This window comes from Aspergillus pseudodeflectus (genome assembly GCF_044049435.1).
Source record: "Aspergillus pseudodeflectus strain CBS 756.74 chromosome Unknown BJX68scaffold_39, whole genome shotgun sequence".
Classification (NCBI taxonomy): Eukaryota; Fungi; Ascomycota; class Eurotiomycetes; order Eurotiales; family Aspergillaceae; genus Aspergillus; species Aspergillus pseudodeflectus.
Genome location: NW_027263815.1, coordinates 68,258 through 89,502, shown reverse-complemented (window position 1 = coordinate 89,502; position 21,245 = coordinate 68,258). Strand labels below are relative to the sequence as shown.

General features: G+C 52.0%; 7 protein-coding genes across 7 annotated transcripts; 4 read left to right on the top strand and 3 right to left on the bottom strand.

Moving 5' to 3' along the window:
• Positions 1-660: 660 nt before the first annotated feature.
• BJX68DRAFT_256975 (glycosyl hydrolase family 71-domain-containing protein) lies at positions 661-5,928 on the bottom strand (the record flags this gene model as incomplete). The annotated part of the gene is made up of 16 exons (XM_071043265.1): positions 661-1,761; positions 1,855-2,053; positions 2,093-2,179; positions 2,235-2,352; positions 2,530-2,747; positions 2,832-2,996; positions 3,071-3,142; positions 3,204-3,590; positions 3,667-3,860; positions 4,014-4,139; positions 4,209-4,386; positions 4,439-4,699; positions 4,856-4,956; positions 4,988-5,348; positions 5,412-5,776; positions 5,845-5,928. The coding sequence occupies 16 exons, from the start codon at positions 5,926-5,928 to the stop codon at positions 661-663; spliced, it is 4,017 nt and encodes a 1,338-aa protein (XP_070896338.1).
• A 1,519-nt stretch (positions 5,929-7,447) lies between these two features.
• Positions 7,448-8,429, top strand: BJX68DRAFT_269406 (uncharacterized protein; the record flags this gene model as incomplete). Its single annotated transcript, XM_071046334.1, has 2 exons — positions 7,448-7,810; positions 7,902-8,429. The coding sequence occupies 2 exons, from the start codon at positions 7,448-7,450 to the stop codon at positions 8,427-8,429; spliced, it is 891 nt and encodes a 296-aa protein (XP_070896337.1).
• A 1,587-nt stretch (positions 8,430-10,016) lies between these two features.
• On the bottom strand, positions 10,017-10,530 carry BJX68DRAFT_242509 (uncharacterized protein). The gene is made up of 2 exons (XM_071040998.1): positions 10,372-10,530; positions 10,017-10,324 (listed from the first exon to the last, which is right to left on the bottom strand). Exons 1-2 carry the CDS (start codon positions 10,504-10,506, stop codon positions 10,118-10,120), a joined length of 342 nt encoding a protein of 113 aa, XP_070896336.1. The 5' UTR covers positions 10,507-10,530; the 3' UTR covers positions 10,017-10,117.
• Positions 10,531-11,164: 634 nt separating this feature from the next.
• On the top strand, positions 11,165-12,552 carry BJX68DRAFT_242508 (uncharacterized protein). The gene has a single exon (XM_071040997.1). It carries the CDS (start codon positions 11,396-11,398, stop codon positions 12,275-12,277), a length of 882 nt encoding a protein of 293 aa, XP_070896335.1. The 5' UTR covers positions 11,165-11,395; the 3' UTR covers positions 12,278-12,552.
• Positions 12,553-15,864: 3,312 nt separating this feature from the next.
• BJX68DRAFT_269404 (uncharacterized protein) lies at positions 15,865-16,375 on the top strand (the record flags this gene model as incomplete). Its single annotated transcript, XM_071046333.1, has 2 exons — positions 15,865-16,137; positions 16,217-16,375. The coding sequence occupies 2 exons, from the start codon at positions 15,865-15,867 to the stop codon at positions 16,373-16,375; spliced, it is 432 nt and encodes a 143-aa protein (XP_070896334.1).
• A 273-nt stretch (positions 16,376-16,648) lies between these two features.
• On the bottom strand, positions 16,649-17,911 carry BJX68DRAFT_277512 (putative glycosyl hydrolase; the record flags this gene model as incomplete). The annotated part of the gene is made up of 2 exons (XM_071048344.1): positions 16,649-17,344; positions 17,402-17,911. The coding sequence occupies 2 exons, from the start codon at positions 17,909-17,911 to the stop codon at positions 16,649-16,651; spliced, it is 1,206 nt and encodes a 401-aa protein (XP_070896333.1).
• A 1,716-nt stretch (positions 17,912-19,627) lies between these two features.
• BJX68DRAFT_269402 (asparaginase) lies at positions 19,628-21,096 on the top strand (the record flags this gene model as incomplete). The annotated part of the gene is made up of 6 exons (XM_071046332.1): positions 19,628-20,026; positions 20,083-20,255; positions 20,319-20,518; positions 20,582-20,630; positions 20,689-20,838; positions 20,940-21,096. The coding sequence occupies 6 exons, from the start codon at positions 19,628-19,630 to the stop codon at positions 21,094-21,096; spliced, it is 1,128 nt and encodes a 375-aa protein (XP_070896332.1).
• Positions 21,097-21,245: the final 149 nt, after the last annotated feature.

The following is a 21,245-nucleotide window of genomic DNA, read 5'->3' as shown; positions in this document are numbered from 1 at the left end:
TGTAAATGGCTGGACTAGGTAGTCTAGTACACCACTCGAGGAGATCCTAGTAAGAATGTATAACATGTAATAGGAGATGGTGCGCCTGGGGGGAATTAAGGATAGTAGCCTGTCTAATTAACTTAGACCTAGAGGAGGGTAAGGATATAGAAAATCTAATTAACTTAGATTTAGATAAGGGTAAAGAGGGTAATCTCATTATCCTATAAAATATATACCTCTTTTATTTATCTTCTTTCTTATTATCTTGTTATTTTTATGGGTATTAGGTATATATAATTTATTTTTACCTAGTTATATAAGCCCTGTATATAATACTCAAGCAAGACTTGCACCTCTATGTTAGTGCTTGAGACAAGTAACCATTTAGTGAAACTAAGCAAGTCATTTATATACATAATCAACTACTTCCAATAAAGTTTTGCTGGCAGAATCCTAGCGCGAAACACCAAAATTTCGTTTTTGCAGATTTGTCCCGATAGGCCTCCGTACTACCAGTACCACTTCCACCACCAGTTTGTCTGATAGCAAAAGGACAACACAGATATCGAAGGATAATCCCATCGCATGGTTCGGGCACTATTTGAAGTTCTTACCTTCCAATGCTATATGTCTATATTTACGAGAAACTCTTCCCCATACGATGTTGCCTTGCCCATCTCAATCCTCGTTCCCTGCTACACAAAGACAGATGCTATTGCCATTGGTATGGTCCCGTGGCTCGCAAACCATGTGGTCCTTAGAGTAACACCAATAAGTACCCAAGCAACTCGAGAGACCCTGGCACTGGGTATTAAGCGGTGGGAGATTCTGGTCGTCGGCGCAAGTGCACGTACCCCCCCTGCACCGAAGTTTCTGGTCCGTAGGGCAATTAGCATCGCATTGGTCATGCCAAAGGCAGCTGCTTCCGATCGAGCCGTCTCCGATGCCGGTACTTGTTGGAGCCGCCGTGGTAGCGGTCCTGGTAGAGGTGGTGGTGCTAGTGCGAGTGATGGTGCCGTCCCAGTCGTCGTAGTAGGGACTGTCTGGGTTCTGCACGCTGTCCGGGTTGCGCGGGTCCAGGAAGTCCGGATTCTGCTGCAGCGGCGAGCCCGCGCAGAAGAAGCCTCCGCCACAGCTGCTGCCACATCCGGTCCTCGCGCAGGTCGGCTGGGGCGCGCCGGTGCGGAAGGTCAAGGGCGACGCCTGGGGCGGGAACGCGACGGGGCAGGGGTTGCTGCTGCTCTGCCGCTTTATCTTAGAGACGCCACCGCTACAGTCACCAGCAACGGATCGGCCGCCCATTTGACCGTTCCAGACCGCCGTGCCGGGATAAACATCGTTGGGGCGATTGACTGGCGCTGGCCGGCGGTATGCAAGGTCCACAATCCTCTGCTTCACCCTGGCGGCGGTGGTCAAGGTGGGATCAAGGCCGCGAAAGTAGGCGGCCAGCCCGGCGACCGTGGCGGACGAGTACGAGGTCCCCCCAGCGACGTGGTACCCATCGTTGAGGTTGCCGGCCACCCTCACGCCGTGACCGGGCGCGTAGCAGGTGAGCCACGGCGCATCTTTGAAGAGTCGACCAAGCGCGCCTTCTCCGAGAACCGCGCCGACGACGATGAGGTCTTTGATCTCGTTACGGTTGCCGGGTTCTCCAAACAGCGCCGGGTAGCCGTTGGGATAGCCCGCCGGTCTGTTCCCGGAGCCCGTGACGACCACGGCGCCGAGGCTGATGAGCTCTCGGATCAGCATGGCTAGGCAGGAATGGTCAGTCGAAAGAGCCTAGTAGAGTCAACAAAACAGAGACGTACCCATCTTGTCCACAAAGGCATCCGACAGCACGTGCTGGGGCAGCGAGATGGAGAGGTTGATGACGCTCTTGGTGCCCCTCCCCCCAGCGGAGATATCGGCGTGCACCTTGGCGAGGCCGTCCAGCCAGTGCTCGTAGATCCCCTTGTTAAAGTCCCACACAGTCGCCACCGCCGTTGCCTTGCGCGCGACGCCCACTGTCTTGCCCACGGCTTTGGAGAGACACGCGGTCCCGTGCCGCTTTTCGTCGTTTTCCATCCAGCCGCTCACGGGGTACGGGCCCGGATGAATAGGGAGGTGGAACAGCACGTCGCTGAATTCATCATGCTCGGGGTCGGCGCCGTAGTCGAGGTCGTACACGTACGTACCCTCGCCTGCCGACGAGTCAAACCTGTTACAATCTGTGTCAGCAAATAGTATCGCACAAGAGGACGAGAACAACCCACCTGTAAGCTGCTCCCTGCTGTGGGACGGGGCCCGTCCCAGGAGGCCAGGAAAGCATGGCCATGACATCAGGCTGATTCGACTGCACAGTCTCGCTGCGCTTAGCAAGAACGGACCGCTCTTGCAAATAACTCTCGGTGCTGTTCGAGGTGTCCATAATTGACCAATCATCTCCACCATCATCGTACCCAGTAAATGATCCTCCTCTTCTCCCCGCGGTCGGGTCACGAACCACATTCCAATAGTCGGCTGTCAGTATTCCCCGGGGGATATAAGCATCGGCGACCTGCGCGTGACCCCGAATAGCAGCGGTCTGGTCGTCGGTGAAGGCCGGGACAAAGAAGAAGATGGTGCCCAGCAGGTCCGTCCTGGACTCGAAGAGATCCAGCGACGAGCCTCCAAGCTGCTGCTGCAGGGTGGTCCTGACGCCGTCGACTCTCCTGGTGTCGCGCGGGATAATCCCGCGAGGTTGTGTTGTGGCGGTGGCTGAGATGCTGGTCGCCGTTGTGATCTCACTGACGCCGCAGCCCGTTACCTGGGTGCAGAAGGAGACAGTGGACGTCGTCGTCGTGGTGGCCCGCTTGGTGAGCCTCCGGAACTCCTCTTCGCCGTGGATCTGAGGCGCTTGCGTCGGGGCGACGGCCCGCTTGGCCACAACGCCATAGGAGAGGGTCGTGGTGCAGACGCTGGCTGTTGCCGTCTCGCAGATGTCCTCATCAGGTTCCGGCTGTTCTGGGTACGTGGGCTTGAGGTCGGGACCGATGCTAGAGAGAATCGAACACAAGCGTCAGTAACAAGACAGCGGAGGAGACAAAGACAAGACATGGCTCGGACTTACGTGATCTGGGGCCAGGGGAGTTTCAGTGTCAGACCCGGAGGCGGGTTTGGGGCGACGGCCGGCGGGCCCCCCCTATATAAAAGGATTAGCACCAAGAAAAGAAAGGGATAGGTTAATGGATGTAGAGACATACTCAGGGTAGATGCCTGGCTCCGTGAAGCCGGACAAGACGACACCACCAACATCGGGCGGGCACGACCATATGAACCAGGCCCAGCAGGGAACAACGGGAGTAGGATTACCACCATTCACCTGGAACGCAGTGGGCTCTGGAACCCATTCCCTAACCCAACTGACGGTTTCCGTGGGGAAATCAGTGATGTACGTGCTAGTAGTAGTCGGGCTATCATCGGTGGCACCACTACTTGTCGAGGTCGTGGTAGTTCCACTTGGATCGGGCACCCCACTGGCGGCAGTCCATGGCCACGGAGGTGGACGGATGGTCCGGGACACGGGGGTCGCTGTGATGCCGTCAATGGTAGTTTTAGTCGGCGAGATGACAAATGGAGGTGGGCTGACGCTGGCTGTTGGGATGATGATGGACGGGACAGCACCGTCAACCGTCGTGGTTAGCACCACATTAGAGAAGCTGATACGGTCCGGTGGTCACCGGTGGGATGGAAATCTCGGTGCTCACAGTGACGGCTGTGTAGTGGGTTGTCCTTGTGCCGTCGACCGTGTCTGTTGTTGTCCACCCAAGCTCGAGAGATGTTGGCCAGGGGTTGAAGGAGATAGTGGTCGGCGAGGCGAGGGACAAAGGGGGGAGGATGAGGACACAGGGGGGCGCACACTGGGCCGTCGGGTTGGCCCAGACTTGGGGATCTAGGGTGACGGTGGGATACTTACTCACATTCCCGCCGTCGTCGTTAATGGGCCGGCTGCCGCAGACCTCAGGGCAGTAGCCGTGCTCGCAGGCAAACTTACACAGGCCGTAGTCGTTCACGGACGAGTCAAGGTAGTATCCCGTCTCGTCTGTCTTCGCCGGGGCCTCCACCAAGATGCCGGTGGCGGCACAGGTGCACGCATGGATAGGGCAGAAGCCTAGATGGCATCCAAAGTCACAGAGGCCCTGGAAGGCGCCAGTGCCAGTGCCTCCTGTGCATGCTGGCGGCAGGAAAGGCGAGTAGCCCAGGATAACGCTATTATTAGGAGTCTCGCCGCACACTGAGTCTGGGCAGTAGCCATGGTTGCAGTTGAAACTACAGAGCCCTGCAAAGGAGCCGCTCTTGCCAGGGAGGGGGTAGCCATCCACGCCCGTCTCGTTGGTGGGGTTGGCGACGCCTTTTTCAAGGCAGGTACAGGCGGTGCTGGGGCAGCTAGAGGTACAATGTCAGTAAATTTGCAATAGAAGGATCGTGATGTACTTACTAGCCATTCGAACAGGCAAAGTCGCAGACGCTAATAAACTCATACACACCAAAGCCCTTGATGCAGTCCAACTCGTCAAGGTCACCCTTTGTCTTGACGGGGTCAATGGGGGGACCCCTGTTACTCCCAACCCACGGGTTGTAGTTGTTAAGGCCTGAATTACAGGTGCTAGTAATAGACGCCCCCGTGACACTAGTAATTATTGTGCCCCCTCTCTTAACCGTCACCACGACCTGACCACTGGCCGACCCAATCAGCACGCTGCCATGGTATACACCCACGCCTCAATAGGGTTCCTGGTCCCATGTGCCAAGCAGAGCCACGCCGCCAATGGTGACTTGGACCTGGGCGTCACTCGCGAGGAGTACGTCATAAAAGACCCGGTCCTCCATCATGTCGTTAGCTAAGTACTCAAACTGCAGCTGGTTCGCCGTGTTTCCCGTGGTGCCATGATCAGAGTAGGCTCCATTCTTGTTGACTCGAAACCATATCACGAGGCGCTCTTCCGTGATAGTGGCCTTCCCCTCTTTGTACATGGAGATGTAGAACGGAGAGAGTCTCGCGCCAGCCATCGTGGGGCATGTCCTTGACGTAGTTGTAAGGAGCACGGCCAATATCAAAGGCCTCGTACTGTTGGTCATCCAGGCGGCTAATGTAGTGCGATTCGCCATAGTCATTCCACGAGATAATCTGAATCCAGTCGGGCTTGCGGTCGATTGAGATGGCCTGCTGCCAGCGCTGAAACCACATGTCATCGCCGCGCCACAGCCAGTTCTTATTGTAGCCGGGAAGGTTAGTATAGAACCATGGGGAGATAGGCATCATGTACGGCTTCGAGCCTAGAAAGTCATAATACGAGGCATTAGGATAGGTGGTCATGTTAGCTGGGCCCTTTGGCCAGGCGTCCCAGCTAAAGAGACCATCAGCAACACCATCACCTAATTTAACAGCAGGCGCAGCACCAATAGATGACCAGTCAGGTATAAAGAAACAGTTGGTCTCCTTCTTGATATCATTCCAGTCATCGGCGCTACTAGGGCCCTCAAAGGTTGAGACAAATGGGTCACTGTTATGCTTAAAGTAGGTTTCTCTGGAGCCATATTCTTTGATTATGTTAATGACGACAGACTTGTCCCAGGGGCCGTTGCCGGCGTAGTCAAAGGAAAAGAGAAGCTGAAAGCCCATGTCATCAGCAGCGGTAAAGGCCATTGGCAGGGCAATGTCGTTAGTCGAGTCGTCGCTCGCCATGTTGAGCGCAAAGGCATCAATACCAGCACCTTGGGCGGCTCCAATCTCAGTTCGCCAGTCATCCAGGCTAAGCGATTTGGTGTTGCCCACCTGCGCCGCGTCCGGGGTCGTTAGTCAACCGACTTCGCGGGCAGCGCTGGGAAGGAGATGCAACTTACCATGAAGTGAGCAAACACGGCCTTGGCTTCCGCAAGGCTCGCGCCCCATGCCAACGCCAAAGCGAGGGCAGCGAGCAGCCTCATGGTGAGTTGGTGTGATGAAAGAAAACAGGTGGGCTGGAAGGAAGGCTCCGCGAGACATGTACCAAGGCTTTGGAAAGGAACGACCATACCTCCTTCTTATAGCCGCAGCAGTATTGCCCCATGACAAGAGGCACCGAGCAGCCTTGTTTGGACCCCTGTCCTAATTCGAGTCTAATGCAAGTGAATCATACGGTTCGTTTCACATATGAGTCGCTCCGGGTCACTTTACCAATGGATCTATCTTTCCAACTTTGCACGCTCCATATCGTAGTGGGCCTTGCACTTTTAGTTGACTTGCCTTGCATCTGACGCTATCGATTCCGGTTGTTTTCCGACTGATTTGGAGCAGGCCAGGGACGACCTGATTCCCTCTGCGTCCCGCCCGTATGCCCTAGCCTTATTGGTCTATCGAGATTAGGAACCCGAGGGCATCACGGCCCACGATTCTGGCGGCAAGGTCACTTAGAAGTTCATCAAACGTTTCTTATCGCAGCAGCTCTAGTGGTGGAGCAAAGATTGCCCAGCCGGGACCACCCTTCGGGCGAGGAGCTGGAGGATTGAATGCCATTGGGGACAAGAGCAGCTAGCCGGCCGTGCTAAACTCTCTTGGGAACAGTGCAATGCGGGGGCGGGAGTAGCGCCCATGAGAAAGGGGTACTTTTGCCCCCTTGGTGGCGGGGATTAAGGCACTGCGTGTGCATTTCGCTCGGATTCCCCGGAAGCCCGAAGGTCGGAGGTTACTGGAAGCTACTGCAGCTGTTGTCCCTGATGCAATATTAAGCGGCCCGGGCCCTGCGTTGCGGTTTCAGATACCTGGGCAGTCAATTCCTCCTGTCGAATGCAGTTGGACTATAGATAGAGTGGAGGTGCACGGTCGGGCATCAGGGTCACTGCGAGTCGAACAGCCGAGCCCCCGTTAAGGCTTGAGCGCCTCATAAGCTATGATCTGCAAACGTTGATCAACAGGCATTTGCTGTAGTACCCTGACCCATGATTACCTCCAGAGAGCGAGCTCGTCACGCATATATCAGTGCGGATAGATAGCTTCAGACAGAGAGCTTCTCTTTTCACGTCCAATTCCGGAACTGTCAAGGGGAAATTAGTTAACCGGCAGGGGGATACGATGTCCCAGGGACTGGCTAGAGCCGTTCCTGGCGCTAGCCGTGAGACTCAGAGAAGCCCACCTGTTGCCGGCGCTTCTTCGGATACTTCGAGGCTCCAGCGCCGCCCTGTAGTCTGCCATCTGGCCCTTCCGAACGCCCTAAGCGAATGTAACCGTATCACTACGCTGATGCGACTGTAGAAATTACAAAGACCTCCCGGATACCATTCCCACTTACTAGTACTATTATAGCTCCCTCGCCAAGAGTAGTAATTCATCTATAGTCCCGAGGTCCATACTGTGTCTAGGCTTCCGGGCGGTGAGATACCTCGGCCCCTGCCCCAATGCCTCCCAAGCCAGACTCCTTCAACCTGAATCAACCATCATCCATCTATCACGGAGCGTCTCCGTTTGTCCATGCCGACATCTCTTCTCAGCTATCCCACACAAGCCACCACCAACAGTGCCTCGGTTTCAGGTATATACCGACCATTGCCCGTGTCCACTCACCTCGTCCCCTTCACCCACCCGTCATCCATGCTGTCTCGCGCCAGGACCATCTTCTGCAAGCTCCATGGCCGTGGCAGCCAGTCTGCGCCATCAAAACCAGCGCCGGCCACGACAACCGAGAGCGAGCCTGCTGGCCCACCCCCTCGGGCCATGCACATCAGCGACGTGAGGCGGTCCCCCACCCCGACATACCGCAGGCCCTTTCCCAATCAAACGCCCATGTCCATGATCATCGCGGATGCCACAGGCGCCTCTGTAGATCTCTACAAGGTACGCACTTACCTATCCTCCGTCCGAGTAGAGTACCATACCTCGTCCCCCCCACGGGCCCGAGCTGATATGAGCTCACTCCTTTTCATAGCTACTTCGACGAGAAAAGGGTCTTTGGGAAGACGACCCTACAGACGACAGCGACGCAGAGTACCTTTGCGATGGCTGGGTGTATAATGTCGACTTCATCACGCCGCCCACGGACGCGGCGAAATTTGGTGCTTACCTCTGCCTTGCGCAGCATTTCTGCCTCGTCTTTACATACAAATCTTTGTCGCGGGAATCTTGGGACGAAACCGTCGCCGCCGTCGAGGCGATGCGCAGCCGCTGCGAGGAAAACAATGTCCACCCATTTCTCGCCACAGTCATTGCCGCCATGGGTGAAGAAGGTGAAGAGCCCGCTGTGCCGCACGCGGAAGCCGAGGCGTTTGCGGTGCAGCAGGACGCTCTCTTTATCAAGGTCTCACCGAGGACTGGCCACGGGATTTCCGATGCGGTTGGCGTGCTTGTTGAGCGGGCGAATGGCGCTCGGGATCAGTATGCCGACAATAAGGAGGGCAAGGAGCAGAGATATAAGAGGGCGCAGGCATTTCAGGCATTATTTCCAAGCGAGGGATGATGCGTATAGACTTGAATGAAACCAAAACATATTGAGGCCTGTTGATTAATAATAGTCAAACTGTCTTGTCCGTGCATATTGCCTGAAACTGCCTGCTCACTGTTCAACATTTATGCTAGTATCTTTTTGGAACCGAGTATTAGAAAAGTTATGGCTTTGGATAAGGCCCATAAGGTTTATTTATCCCAATAGCCTTATACTATTTGCGACTGTAAGCTTACGGGTTGTTAAGTATATAAATAAGTTAGTTAAAACTCGCGGATTTATAGAGACCCTCCTATCTACTATTCGCCTTCAGAGACATCTCAGAATTCAGATAATTATATCTACCCAGGAGCCAACAATTTCCACGGCCCTGTTAAATCTATGTTCCACAACTATTATTTACTAATTCTTATCCCCAGAATGGCTACGCGTCCTAAAGAACCACTTGGCTAGAGCTATAGTGAATCACCTTGCTGCATGGGATAAATTAGGTAATCATAATAAAGAATTACGCTCGCTTTTTGGTCAGGTAGTCAAATTTGGAGTTGGGGAAGCGCTTATATTCTCTCCAGGTGCTATTGTTGGGGCTAGTTATCTAGGTGGTGGGCGTGTGGCCTTCACAAGACTCGGATCCGGAAGACTGCATGTTAAGATACGCTAGAGGTTGACGTGCGACGGTGGTAAAAGCGTTATTTCCTTATGATAGCTAAAGTAAGACTTCCGATTTGTAATAGATTAAGGATTTTAGTGAGATCCTCTAGCTCATTCTGGAGTCTGCCTAACGTTTTATTACGCTCTTTGAAGCACGTGACCGTTTCGTTGAACGTGTTTGCCGACTGAATGGCAGCTGTGATGATGGCTAGCATAGAGACAGAAATGCTAGCAGGGTCCATATAAATGTGGTGTTCTATAATATTCTTTGTTAAAGAAGATGCGAGAAGGGGAGTAAGGATGTGCGGCAGATGGTGGGGTGGGACTTAAAAAATATGTACCGGTCGCCGCTGCGTTGCTGCCTCCATCGCCCCCGTTTCCACCTCCGATTGGCCAAGTTAGCGCCGTGACACGACCATCTGTGTGACCAGTCTTATCACACCTGCACCCTAGATTTGACTAGTCCCTCAGAGCATGAGAGGCATATCCTTAGCACCTATGGAAAAGTCCCTGGAGGACACAAACCTGAGTAGTAGGTATGTTTAGATTAGAGTTATATAATTGATCAGAAATAAAAACGTGTCTACATTTACCCTGGGGACTTTGCTCTTTTCGCGGCAAAACAGTTCACTAATGACAGTGCTATATAAGCTGGCACCGGCCATCCTGTTCGCGAAAGCATTCCGCATCCCTACGCGCCAGCACCTAACACTAGTAACATTCCCGGTGATGAATGCAAAAGATTGGACGTTAGTCAAACCCATAACCAAAAAATAGCGGACTCTCCACTCTCTTAGGTCACCGAAAATAGGAAGGGCAAAGGCAATGAGATGTGATATTCATGGCACTGAGAGGCCTTGAAAGACAGAATTCCATCTTCTCAAGCGGTGGCAGACGAGCCCTTCCCGAACTGCCAAGCCACATTTCCTAGGATATTTATTGGCCATCTGGCAGTGCGAGTTCTTGAGCATGCTGGCAAGCGGCAAGCATCAGGGGGCGATACGATATTCCGTTCCGGTCGCGTCGATTTCCTAGGGAATTGCCGTGTCATCTTAGGAGACACATGTTTCCATGTCTGCTTTGAGCTTGAGAATATCATCAGGAGTTCCTTGTCGTAGAAGAGCAATGAGTTTTATAAGTGTGTCTTGGGTGTGTTCCGCCTTCTTCAGCGCCAATTTTCGACGCCTGTCTCGCCTTACGTCGAATATGCAACTGGCTTTCATGGCCACACACTGGTCGCATGGGGACGAAGCAGAAGACTATGATGTTAATAATGTTCAGGCCAGATAAATAATAGAAATAATACCTTTGTTTGTCCCTTTTGGCAAGCGGTGCAAGCTAAAAATCGGCGTTTTTGCTTGGCATTATTCGACATGGGAGAGACAGCAGTGGTCAGAGCAATTGCTGGAAGTAGTGGACGTAATGGGGTCTTTCCAGTCATCTTGGTTCACTGTTTAATTAAGAGAATTCCAACCAGTTGAAAAATGTTCTAAACTTCGAGATTAAGCGCTGCTAGTCCTCTATTAACTAGTTTTTAGGCGGGGTCAATGAGAGGGAAAGGAAAGGGGCGTGACATGTTATAGGTACCTTTAGAGCACATTTAACAGCGTATGATTGGGCGGAACTCGGGAAGCGAGGAGAAATTGAAATTACATTATAGAACCCTGTCAGTGGTTCGCGCACGGGTAGAAAGTATGTTCTAAGAAAGCGAATCTCGCTCCTCCAGGAAGCCGGGCCCCACCCAACGATCTGTTACCGGCCAGCTAATCGTTAACGGTGAGTTCCACAGTGTGGCTTAATAATTAAAAAGTTCATTTCGGCCCTCCTTTGGTTAACCCCTGCAGCCCAGGGGTCGCTGGAAGGACATTATTGACTGCGACTTCATTGCGCCTAGTCTCGCTGGGGTGTTGGGCCACTTGTAAAGATCTGAACGTGTTGCAATTTGTGAGAGTGAGGTGTGTGGGCCGGGAGCCTAGAGCCTAAAAAGCCCGCCAGCTTTTTAGGCTCTAGGCTTCAGCTGCCATTAGAGTCGCCTAGTCCGACCAACTGAATAAAGCCCCATCGGCGCCAGTATCTCTCTTCTACTCTCGTTGGCCGCTTCTACCCGTGTCCTTCTCACTGTGCCGCACATGGCGAAACTGTTGAGCCTTCCGGCCGAGTTGATTCTTGCCATCGTCAAATATGTCCAAGCAGAGGAACAGGCACCCTTGCCATTCTATAAATGGGCAGATGCGTATTAATATGCGGTTAAAGAAGCTCGACCAAAATGGATCAAAGACTTGCGCTCTTTTTGTCTCATTTCACGTCGCTATTACACTTTGTTGAAGCCAATGATTTACCGAAACATTTATGTCCGCGATAAAGCATTCCGGGAACATCCACTGGGCCAGCTAAAGCGCACTCTTAAGAATGACCCATTACTTGAAAATTATATTGTTTCAATGATCGTCCCTTGCAGGAACTCGATATGCGATATTCAACATTTTTTCCGGTTCCCCAACATTCAGGCGCTCACCATTCTCTTCGATTATCTGGACCCTATTGAATTCGAAGGCAATGGGCTTGTTGGCAAATCGCCAGTCAGGAGCCTGAGTTTGATACGCTGCGGGGCGCACGAGGAGGCTCTAGCCGCCATACTGAGCTGGCCAGAGGTACTGGAAGTGCTCCATTATGACGTCGATCAGGGGGAGTGGGAAGGCCACTTTGTCGATGGGATTACTGAAGGCTGGACATGCGCTGCTTTTGTGCGCGCCTTGCAACCAAAGAAGGGGAACCTAAGGGAATTGACCCTCACTCGGCAGTGGCTTGACCATGAGGGATTGGGTAATGGACCGCGCATTAACCTGAGCGGTTTCACAGCTCTCACTACGCTCCGCATTTACCAAGTCTTCCTATGCGGAGTGGATGATCCTCTCGAGGCCTGGAGGAGTCTTCCTAGTTGCTTGGAAGAACTAGAGATTTTTTACGATGATTGGGATCTCACCACATTCGAAGAAGACGAGTTTCTGCGGGGCCTGCTCATGCAAAAAAAGGAGCATTTACCTCATCTACGAAGAATATCGATCGGATCGCCGGAAAAACTATGGGACACTGAAAAGCAAGAGTACAAGCCTGCTGGCCAATGGGTACCGCCACCTCCACTAAAGCGAGCGCTTGAACTAGCAGGCCTCGAGCTGGATGTTCAGTTGGGTATTGAAATCCTACCATTCTGAGAAACTCTATCCGTCACCTTCACGATGCAGCATTGGATAATTGCTGGATCAATTGGACTATATGCTTCTGGGAACTCAGGATATTTACACGAGTCTACTCTAAAACAGAATAGCTCGCCCTGATCGTCCGCTAGAGTAAAAATGTTCAATGTGTGAGGACCAAGTCTAGCTTTTTTTTTCCCTTCAAGTGCACGTATTAGAACCCCGTTCATTACCATTTCCTCTGAGCTAAGTACTTTTCTCAAGTACATCGGTCGTGGGAACCTGAATGCCCCTACCCTATACTGCTATGCTGTAAGCAATCTAAATTATTCGTTCATAAAGAATTATTCTGCTTTATTGCTTCTTGGGCCGCTTATCTACTGAAAACCTTTAAAAGGGGTCCAATTTTGCATGACTGCAGGCTTACCTTAGATTTGGTCTCAAACTACGTTTATAGGTTCACCATATACACTGAACACTTGAATATTACTTGATATTCGGCCAGTCGGCAATAATATCCAGCCACTTCTATGGAGGATATAAATAGGGCGCGTCGTGATCTACTGTGGCGGAAATATTGCTGATGGAAACCTTCATGTTGAGTAGGATGCCGAGGGAAACTGTTGACGGAAAATCTTTCAGACAAAATAATCTCAACTAAAAGTCAACATATCAAGGGCTATTGGGGGATAATTTGCATTAATATTGTCTGTCTACAACTGGCCTTTTATAGCCTTTTCTATACCTTCCCCTCCCCTCCCCTCCTCTACCTGGGCGAGTGTGGAGCCGGGCTAGCACCGTCGACAGTCTCCGTTGGTTTCCGAGACCCTTTGGCTATACTACTATACTAGAATGGTAATTCAGGCTTTCTCCACCTGCTCCTGCCTGGTGCGCCTGAACCGGACAATGCAGGAACAGGGTGGTAGTCGTCACAAGACCTCCATCTGAGATTTCATCTCGGCTACATGAGCTTGGCGAAGTAGTTCCTATCCCCTGCCCAATAAGATCGGAAGACGACATGTAGCAGCATGGCTGTGATATAGCCACTGAATAAGATGAAACTATTCCTATAGGGCCTTGGGGATAGCCTGCAGGAGGGTTGCAGAAGGATCACTTCTAGCTGATGGTCAGTCAGTGTCGTTGTGGGAAATGGTAACGGCACTGTAATCTCCGGTCTCTGTCACGCGCCATAGAAGGTGTCGCATCGGTACCAAAGTGTTGTGTGGTAAGCGAGGAAAGTGTGCGAAGGGTAGTGTGGTCCCGTCGTAGATGAAGCAGCCAGCTGCCATCGATGGGCCCATGTAGCCTGCACTAACGATTCGCTGCATCTTTGACTAACTGCATAACTATTGCCCGTAGACAATCCGTCGTCGTATTCCAAATATCGTGCTGCAGGTAGGTTATAAAGGCTGCTAGTCGCTAACTGGATGTTGCAGTATATCGGGTGTCTGGTACTATCGCCGGCCAATGGGAAGTCGGTAGAATCTAAGCCAACATATCACTGGAAGAGTCACGAGAAGGAGATTCTTGGAGTTCATGGCTCCTAATGCGGCACTTATGCTTGTGGACGCCGATTCGGGTACGGTGCCTGGCTAATAGGCTGCTCGCTGTTGAACGGTGTATACCAAAGATGGTTACAGAATTTGGTCGGGCCGGGATCTGTGGGATCTAGAATGGGGTTCTTCTGGTGTATCAGCTCCTCCTTCATCAAGGGCATTCCTATGGTTGGCGAACCTGACTCTATTGTCAAAGTTAAAATCTCTTCCGAGCTTTGAGTATCGTGCATAATTGTGCGATTATATCACGGACATTGTCTTCAACCGCAAATTGTTCGTAGCTCCCAATGTCTTGTTCACCGCCGTGAGGTCTGCGACTAAATCGTTGACCGATATCTTCCAGCGCGATAAGAGATGAGAATAACCTTGGCACATCCTGCCGTGTTGGCTACAGGTAGCTACAGACCACGTTGTAGATTGCCTGTAACCCAACAGGACAGTCCTACAGGTGAAGCCGTGTTGGACAGTATTTCCCGGTCAATGGTACCTCGTGTGGATCGAGACGGCATTTGGAGTTTGAACTTTCAAGGGTATCGAATGGAGGGCAAGAAGGCACGAATAAGTTCCTTAAAGTTGTAGGCTGGTTGCATGAAATCTGACTCAAGTGCTTTGTGAGATTCTGGTACGGAGATGGAGAGATAGAACACAGTGATTGGTCTTCTCGTGACTTGTCTGGATACTTGCTGCTTCAGCCAATAAGGACTCGTGCAGACATCGATCGTCCAGAGAGAATTATCAGCGGCATATCTGCTGCTCGCATTAGCCACTGTGGCGTTAATGGCTGATACACTGGCACTCTTCTTGTGGCTGGTCAAGAATGGCCGCCAGTACTCCACCGTGGGCGGTATCACAGAAACCGTTAATATCCGACTCGACATCCAGAAAAACCACCATAGCCGGCTTCTCGGCGTGCCTCTGAGGTTGCTCTCGGTGGTTAGTGCATCCTTTGCGCGCTGCGCCCAGTCTTCCTTGCTCATCACAGCGAGAAGGTGCTTTATGGTTGTGTTGGTATTCGTGGTTCTGCTAAAGAAGCGATCAGATGTGTCGTGTTTCTCATACCTGGCTATGAAGGACACAGAGCGGTACGCAGATGAAGGATGTAGGTAGGGGCTTGCGCATGATTGTCTGACGAAGGCGAGGTCGGATTGGGGGACGGAGACTTGGTCGATAAACGCACAATATCCCCCGACACGGGTGTTTTTTATTGGCGGCATGGTTTTGAATTCAGAGTAGGGGGTGGTCGCTTGCATTTGGGTCCGCAGGGAGGCTGTGAGGTTGGTAGGGAAATTGTTTACTGGGGATGTGCCAAAGTAAGAAGCTGTTATGTTAAAGCTGCTCTTTTGGTGGTGGGATTGTGGATTCTAGCGATTGGGTAAGCTTGTTTCATTTATGCTACTCCTATAATGATATATGAGCGCTTTCAATTCGGAGAACCCTGGTCCCCTGATTGAACAGTTTAAAACACTGGCCTAAGCAGGTCTTCCGAAGTTGGAGAGATTCCGGAACTTCCAGCCGTCATGTAGGGTAGGAGTGGTTTGTGCAAAACCTCCATGGATGGTGAGGGTCTGAGAACCCTTACTGCAAAACGGGGCTAGATTTCACAGCTTGATGATGAGGCTTTCAAATGTAAATGATAGAACCATGGATCGATTCAGAAACAATGACTCAGGATGATTTTATGTTGTTCACTGGCAAGGCTCCGTCTGTGGCTTGATCGACCGGCCCCCAACGGTGCCGCCGCTAAGCCCTCGAATCAATTTACCAAGTTAAGCAACGATAGACAGCGAGAAACAAGTGTACAGAACGATCCTGCAGCGAGCGGATCCTACCACGATTGCAGAGGGTTGTCTTGGCATATTCTCCGCCCCCATATTTACATCATGCACTTGAAGGTGGCTTGCGAGGTGTAGATCTCCACCTGAGGTGAAGATATAAAGGGCGGCACCTTGTTCGTCAATTTTTGTCTAAGACAATAGCACAAGGCAAGGTGTACCTACATCTTTCTCTAGTACCAAGCCCTCAATTTCCAAGCCTCCTTCATCCATCAACATGCGCGCCTCTATCCTCCCCATGGTCCTCTCGGGCCTGCTCGCGACTGCGCTGCCCACCAACGACGATGCACCCCTTGCGAAGCGCACCGACTTCTCCGGCTCGAACGTCCGCTGCTACCCCGAAGACTACTGGGACGCCTCGAGAGAAACAATCGCAGAGGGGATCGCGTACCTCCGTGGTGTCTCGGGACAGCCGAGCGCGGGGCCCGGTCCTGGGGCTTGTGCACGCGTCAGCTGCTCGTATGCGAGTGCGATTTGGTGGTGTAATGATGTACGTCTTCCCTTGAATCCTGGATAGGTAGCTCAAGGAGGAAAAAAGCGAGGGCTGACCATGTTCATTTCGTGCATAGGACCCCGCCGGAAAAACCCTTGATAGCTTCTCCAGCATCGCGGACGGAGCACAGTATATTTATGACAATTGCCATGCCGGTCTTTATGATGGGATTCTCTCCGGACAGGTGTTCCATTCGACCGATTGGAATGTTATTGTGAAGAGGGAGGAGTGTTAACCTTTGACCACTCAACATCGCTTGGGTCTCATGGAATGCTGGGTAGCGCTGTTTATGATTAGAAAGAATACGTCGTGGCATGCGATTCCCATTCGGTTACAGACCTCAACGTAGACGCGAAGCTCGAAGCTGTAGCTGTCTTGTTCTAGATTTTAGGCATTTGCTGCGAGTCCGCGTATGTAGTGAGAATCCCCTCTATGTTATACTTACTAACCCTGCTATCCATCCTATATACAACCCTGCTATACACACTGCCCTCCGCTACCACTATCTCTATTTCTCAATAGCAGCAACAAGCGCATCCAAGGCTGAACTATGCGTCGACGCATCCACCACTGCGGCATCCACCGGCCCAGCCCAAACAACCCCCAACGCATTCACGTCCGTCCGATCATTCGCCCAGATACTCTCTGCAGAAGCCTCGATGACCTCTGCATATATGTCATCAGGCGCCACCGCATGTAGAGCCCGTAGATTCCGCATGAAGATCCCCTTGAACTGCGTCGCGTCGGGCGCGCAGCCAGCTGGCTCGCAGGCGTCGTGGAGGACGTGGTTTTCGTCCGCGAGCTCGGCAATTGCGCCTCGTGCGATCTCCCCGGCGGCGTCGAGATATGTCGAGTTCGAGGATGAATTGGAATCCGAATCAGAATCGTCCCCGCTGGCCCGGTGCAACTCAACCAGGCCGCCGAGGATCACACCCTGGTTGTAGGACCAGATCGTCTGTCCGTTGTTCGTGCAGTCGTTTGTCAGTCCGTCGTTTATCGTGTTGTTCTCGTTGATCAGCCCGCTGTCCTGGAACCACGCCCACTGCCGCTGCGCCCAGTCGCGGTAGAACGCGCTATCCTCTGCGCGGTTCGCGAGATGGGCGGCCAGGCTGAGGAAGAGTTCGTTTGCGATCGCGCCGACGTAGACATGTTCGTAGTTCGAATCGATTCCGCCGTTGCCGCATTTTGAGGGCCAGGCGTTGCTCTACCCGTGAATTAGTACATGGCTCCTCATCATAGTATGACTAGGAGAGCAACTCACGAGATGATAAAAGGTCCCCTCGGCCAGATCGAGATAGTCTGTATTACTGGTCGCATCATACGCAGCAACCCACGCGAGTCCCCACCACAGATCATCATCATACGACCCATCGAGCCAAAGCGCGGTATTCGCCGCCCCAGTCGGGACACCCTCAGTCGCCGGGTAATACCCTGTCCCATTGCTCGAAAGATAACTCGCGGCATCATTTCCCCGTCCAGGGATCGGATTCGAGACCGTCGCCGCGACGGCGAATGTATTCGCAAAGACGCCGCGTGCGACATCGTTGAACGTGTCGTCGATGTGGAGGGCTGCGAGGTTCGCGAGCGTCGTCATGCAGTTTGCGCCGTTCCACCACCCGCATGTATTCCAGATTCCAGTTGCGCTATTGTACCATGTTTGAAGGGTATTTGCGGCTGCGAGGGCTCGGGATTGGGCGGTGGTTGTATTTGTGGCTGCGAGAGCGCGTGTTGAGAGGGCGAGAGTTGTCGCTGAGAGGATGGGGAGGAGCATGATGGGATTAGAACAGGGATATGGGTAAAAGAGAGAAAAAAGAAACAAAAAAAAAAAATAAGAAGAACGGAGAAAGATAGAACAGGAGCGCGATTAAGCCAAAGGGTATTCGGAATGCATGATGAAATTTGGAATGAGGGACTCCTATAAGTATCTCGAAGAGGCAAGAACAAGACAATCCATTCTTCCTGTTCCTATGAAACAAAACGTATGGGTGAAGACTCAAAAATGATTAATCTATTCTATCCACAAAAGCCGAGCTCAGCAAAGGCTTGGTTCTTCTTGCTGTATGTGCAAACCCACCACGTACAGCAGCCGGGCGCGCTGCCGTGCCTGGCATTCCTGTGCCTGGCCCATCGTGATCCGCCCAGGAACACCCACAGGAACAGCAGGAACAGGAAAAGCGCGCGGGTGTAGAAGAAATCCTATTGGCGCAGAAGTAGGGAGACTATCCTGGACGCCTCTTAGAGGCTGAGATATTCCACCCGCCCTAGATACATCCATGGTTCGGCGAAAGTCCATTGCCACCGAAAATTTGGTCTTGGACCCTGTTCCTTGCCACGTTTCTTCCCGCTGGGATCCGAGTTTGCCCTGGATCGAGAATCGATCGGCCTTATGCTGGGCAGCCTTTCGTCATTCGTGGCGCGCGTAAAGGTCTAGATTTTGCTGATCTATCGAGCTTATCCTGTTGCGTCGTCACAGGGCAGGTAGGCCCACATAGGACATAGGTATTGTTAGAAGGGTTTAAGTGAAGTTAAGAATAAAGGACTGCAATAAACTATAACAGTAGGCAATGTATATGACAAGAAGAATAGTTCCTTGTTAAAGAACAGTCCGTGGTCGATTAAAGGATTATTCACTAGCTAGTCATGCCATGCGCCCATGGCTTCTCCCCAAGAGTCCACCTAGAAAGCTCCAAGTGCAAAGTGCCATTGACAAAGGAAAGCATGCAGTAGGTCCTAGGTAAGGCACTTTACACGGATATCTTGACATCTTCAGAGAAAGGAACCACGCTTTTAAACACGCCCAGATGAACCATAGCCAAAATGTGATTGTTCCGTAACTAATTTTACTAGAGACCCAAGTGATTTGGAGAGGCTCGGATGGCTTCACGCTAAGAATGCCTCTGAGTAAATGCGCACTGGTCCCCTGCTTTGTGGATGTTGAAGATGGAACGCTACAATCACCACTTAGTACCACATCAGAGAGACGTGGGGTGGATCGGATTGGCGATAAATGTCACCACGAAGATAAAGAAATCGTAGGTGAGAGTCTAAATCAGCCCACGAAATATATGTGGATCACAGCGCTTGTAGCATGTTTTCCAACTCGGCTCACATCGGTGGAGACGCAGGTAGAGGTTTCACAGTCCATCGATTGGTTATACCGACTTTCGTTCCGTAAGCTACCATGACCGCAGTTTGTTGGTAGACTTTTGAGACCCTTGATAAATCGACCGTGGACAACACTGCTTTTTAGAGCAGTCCGAATGGTGGTCTAGCTGGTGCTTTCGGTAGGTGTCTAGGTATCTAGCCAAGCCTGCAATCTTGGGGTAGAAATGGAGTTGGAGTAAGGAGATAAGGCTAACAAGGTACAGAGATAAGGATCCGATATCGCAGGGTCACAGCCTACTTAAGCCTGATACACTGTTCCTAGCAGTAAGCTCGCTATCGGTTGCAGTTTGCCTGTGTGCAGATATCAAGTCCGCCGCCCAACATGCGCTTCAGCACTCTAGCACTCGCAGCCTCAGTCCTAGGCATCTGCTCCGCATCCGCAGAACTAGAATGGATCTCTAATAACACTACCCTCCCCAAAGTCCTAATCTGCAGCGCAGGCGGAACAATCCTCTCGGCCTCAAACTACAGCCGCCTCGACAACATCCACTATGGTCTGGGCAAGGGTCCAACTGCGCAAGACCTGATTGAGACAGTCCCTGAGGTTCTTGACGTCGCTCAGCTCGCTGTCATCCAGTTCCCTGCGACAGGCGGAAGCGCTGGGCTTAATTCGTCGCTGTACCTGAATATCACACAGCATTTGAACCGCTACCTCTGCAGTCCGGACTCGGATATTGTGGGGGCCATTATGTTTCATGGGACAAATACGCTCGAGGAGACGGTAAGTGACTGTACGCCTGAAAAGGGTATGTTGAATGCTAAGACTGGAACGTGCAGGCATTCGGCGTCGACCTTACATTCAATTGCTCGAAACCATTCATCGCGACCGGTGCCATGCGACCAGATACTTACATCTCCCCCGACGGCCGTTCGAATTTCTTCCAGGCTGTCGCGGCAGCATCGTCACCGGCGTCGGCAAACCGAGGAGGTCTGATTGTTTTTAATGACAGGTATGCAATGCGAATCTCATACCATCACACGCCTACGGCCTCACTAATAGACAAGCAATGCAGAATCACCTCAATCTACTACTCCACAAAAGCCAACGCCAATACCCCGGATACATTCAAGGCGATCGAGCAGGGGAATCTAGGTGCATTCCTCGGTGGTCAGCCGTACTACTTCTTTGATCCTTCGTACCCGGTTGGAAGACCTCATTTCAACGTCTCGGATACGGTTGAGCTACCCTCTGTTATTATTCTCTACGGACACCGTACGTGAAACAAACCAGCTTCGGAACAAAATCCAGGAATCCTGCACTAACCAAATAAAACAGAGGGCTTCGACGCATCCCTGATGTACGCCGCCGTCGCCAATGGAGCCAAGTATGTGATGTGTCCTCAACTTGTGTGCTGTGCTAACCACGATTTTCCAAATGAATAGAGGTCTCGTTATCCTCGGTCCCGGCGCCGCAGCCCTAAGTCCCTCTGCAAAGGAAGCCGCAGCCGACCTCTTCGCACAGGGTATCCCGACCGTTGCCGTCGCGAGACCCGTAACGGGGACCGGGGTTCCGGATCTTTATCCAGAGGCTGTGTATGTCTTCTCCGTTCTCTCTACCCTCCATATTTTTCTCCCTCCTTGCGTTCCTCGTCACAGGCTATAAGCGGCGGAACTAATAGTGCGTGTTGATATAGTATATTCGCAAGCTACCTAGGGGCCGACCAGGCGCGAGTCCTTCTCCAGCTGGCTATTAATGCAGGGTATGGCCTTGATGAGATTAGGGATGTTTTTGAGGGACCGTTGCGGAGAGCGCTTTATACTTCGCCTGCTAGCTTGGAGTATTACTATTGAGTATGGAGAGGTTGTTCAGGCCGAGATCTAGCATTCAATGGGATTCCTGCGTCTTTGTATGAGGGATTCGCGTGTGTGTCTCAACGCAGACGAAGTATTGTGGAGACTTAATCCGATTGAGGTGCGGCTCTAGAGACGAACAAGTTATT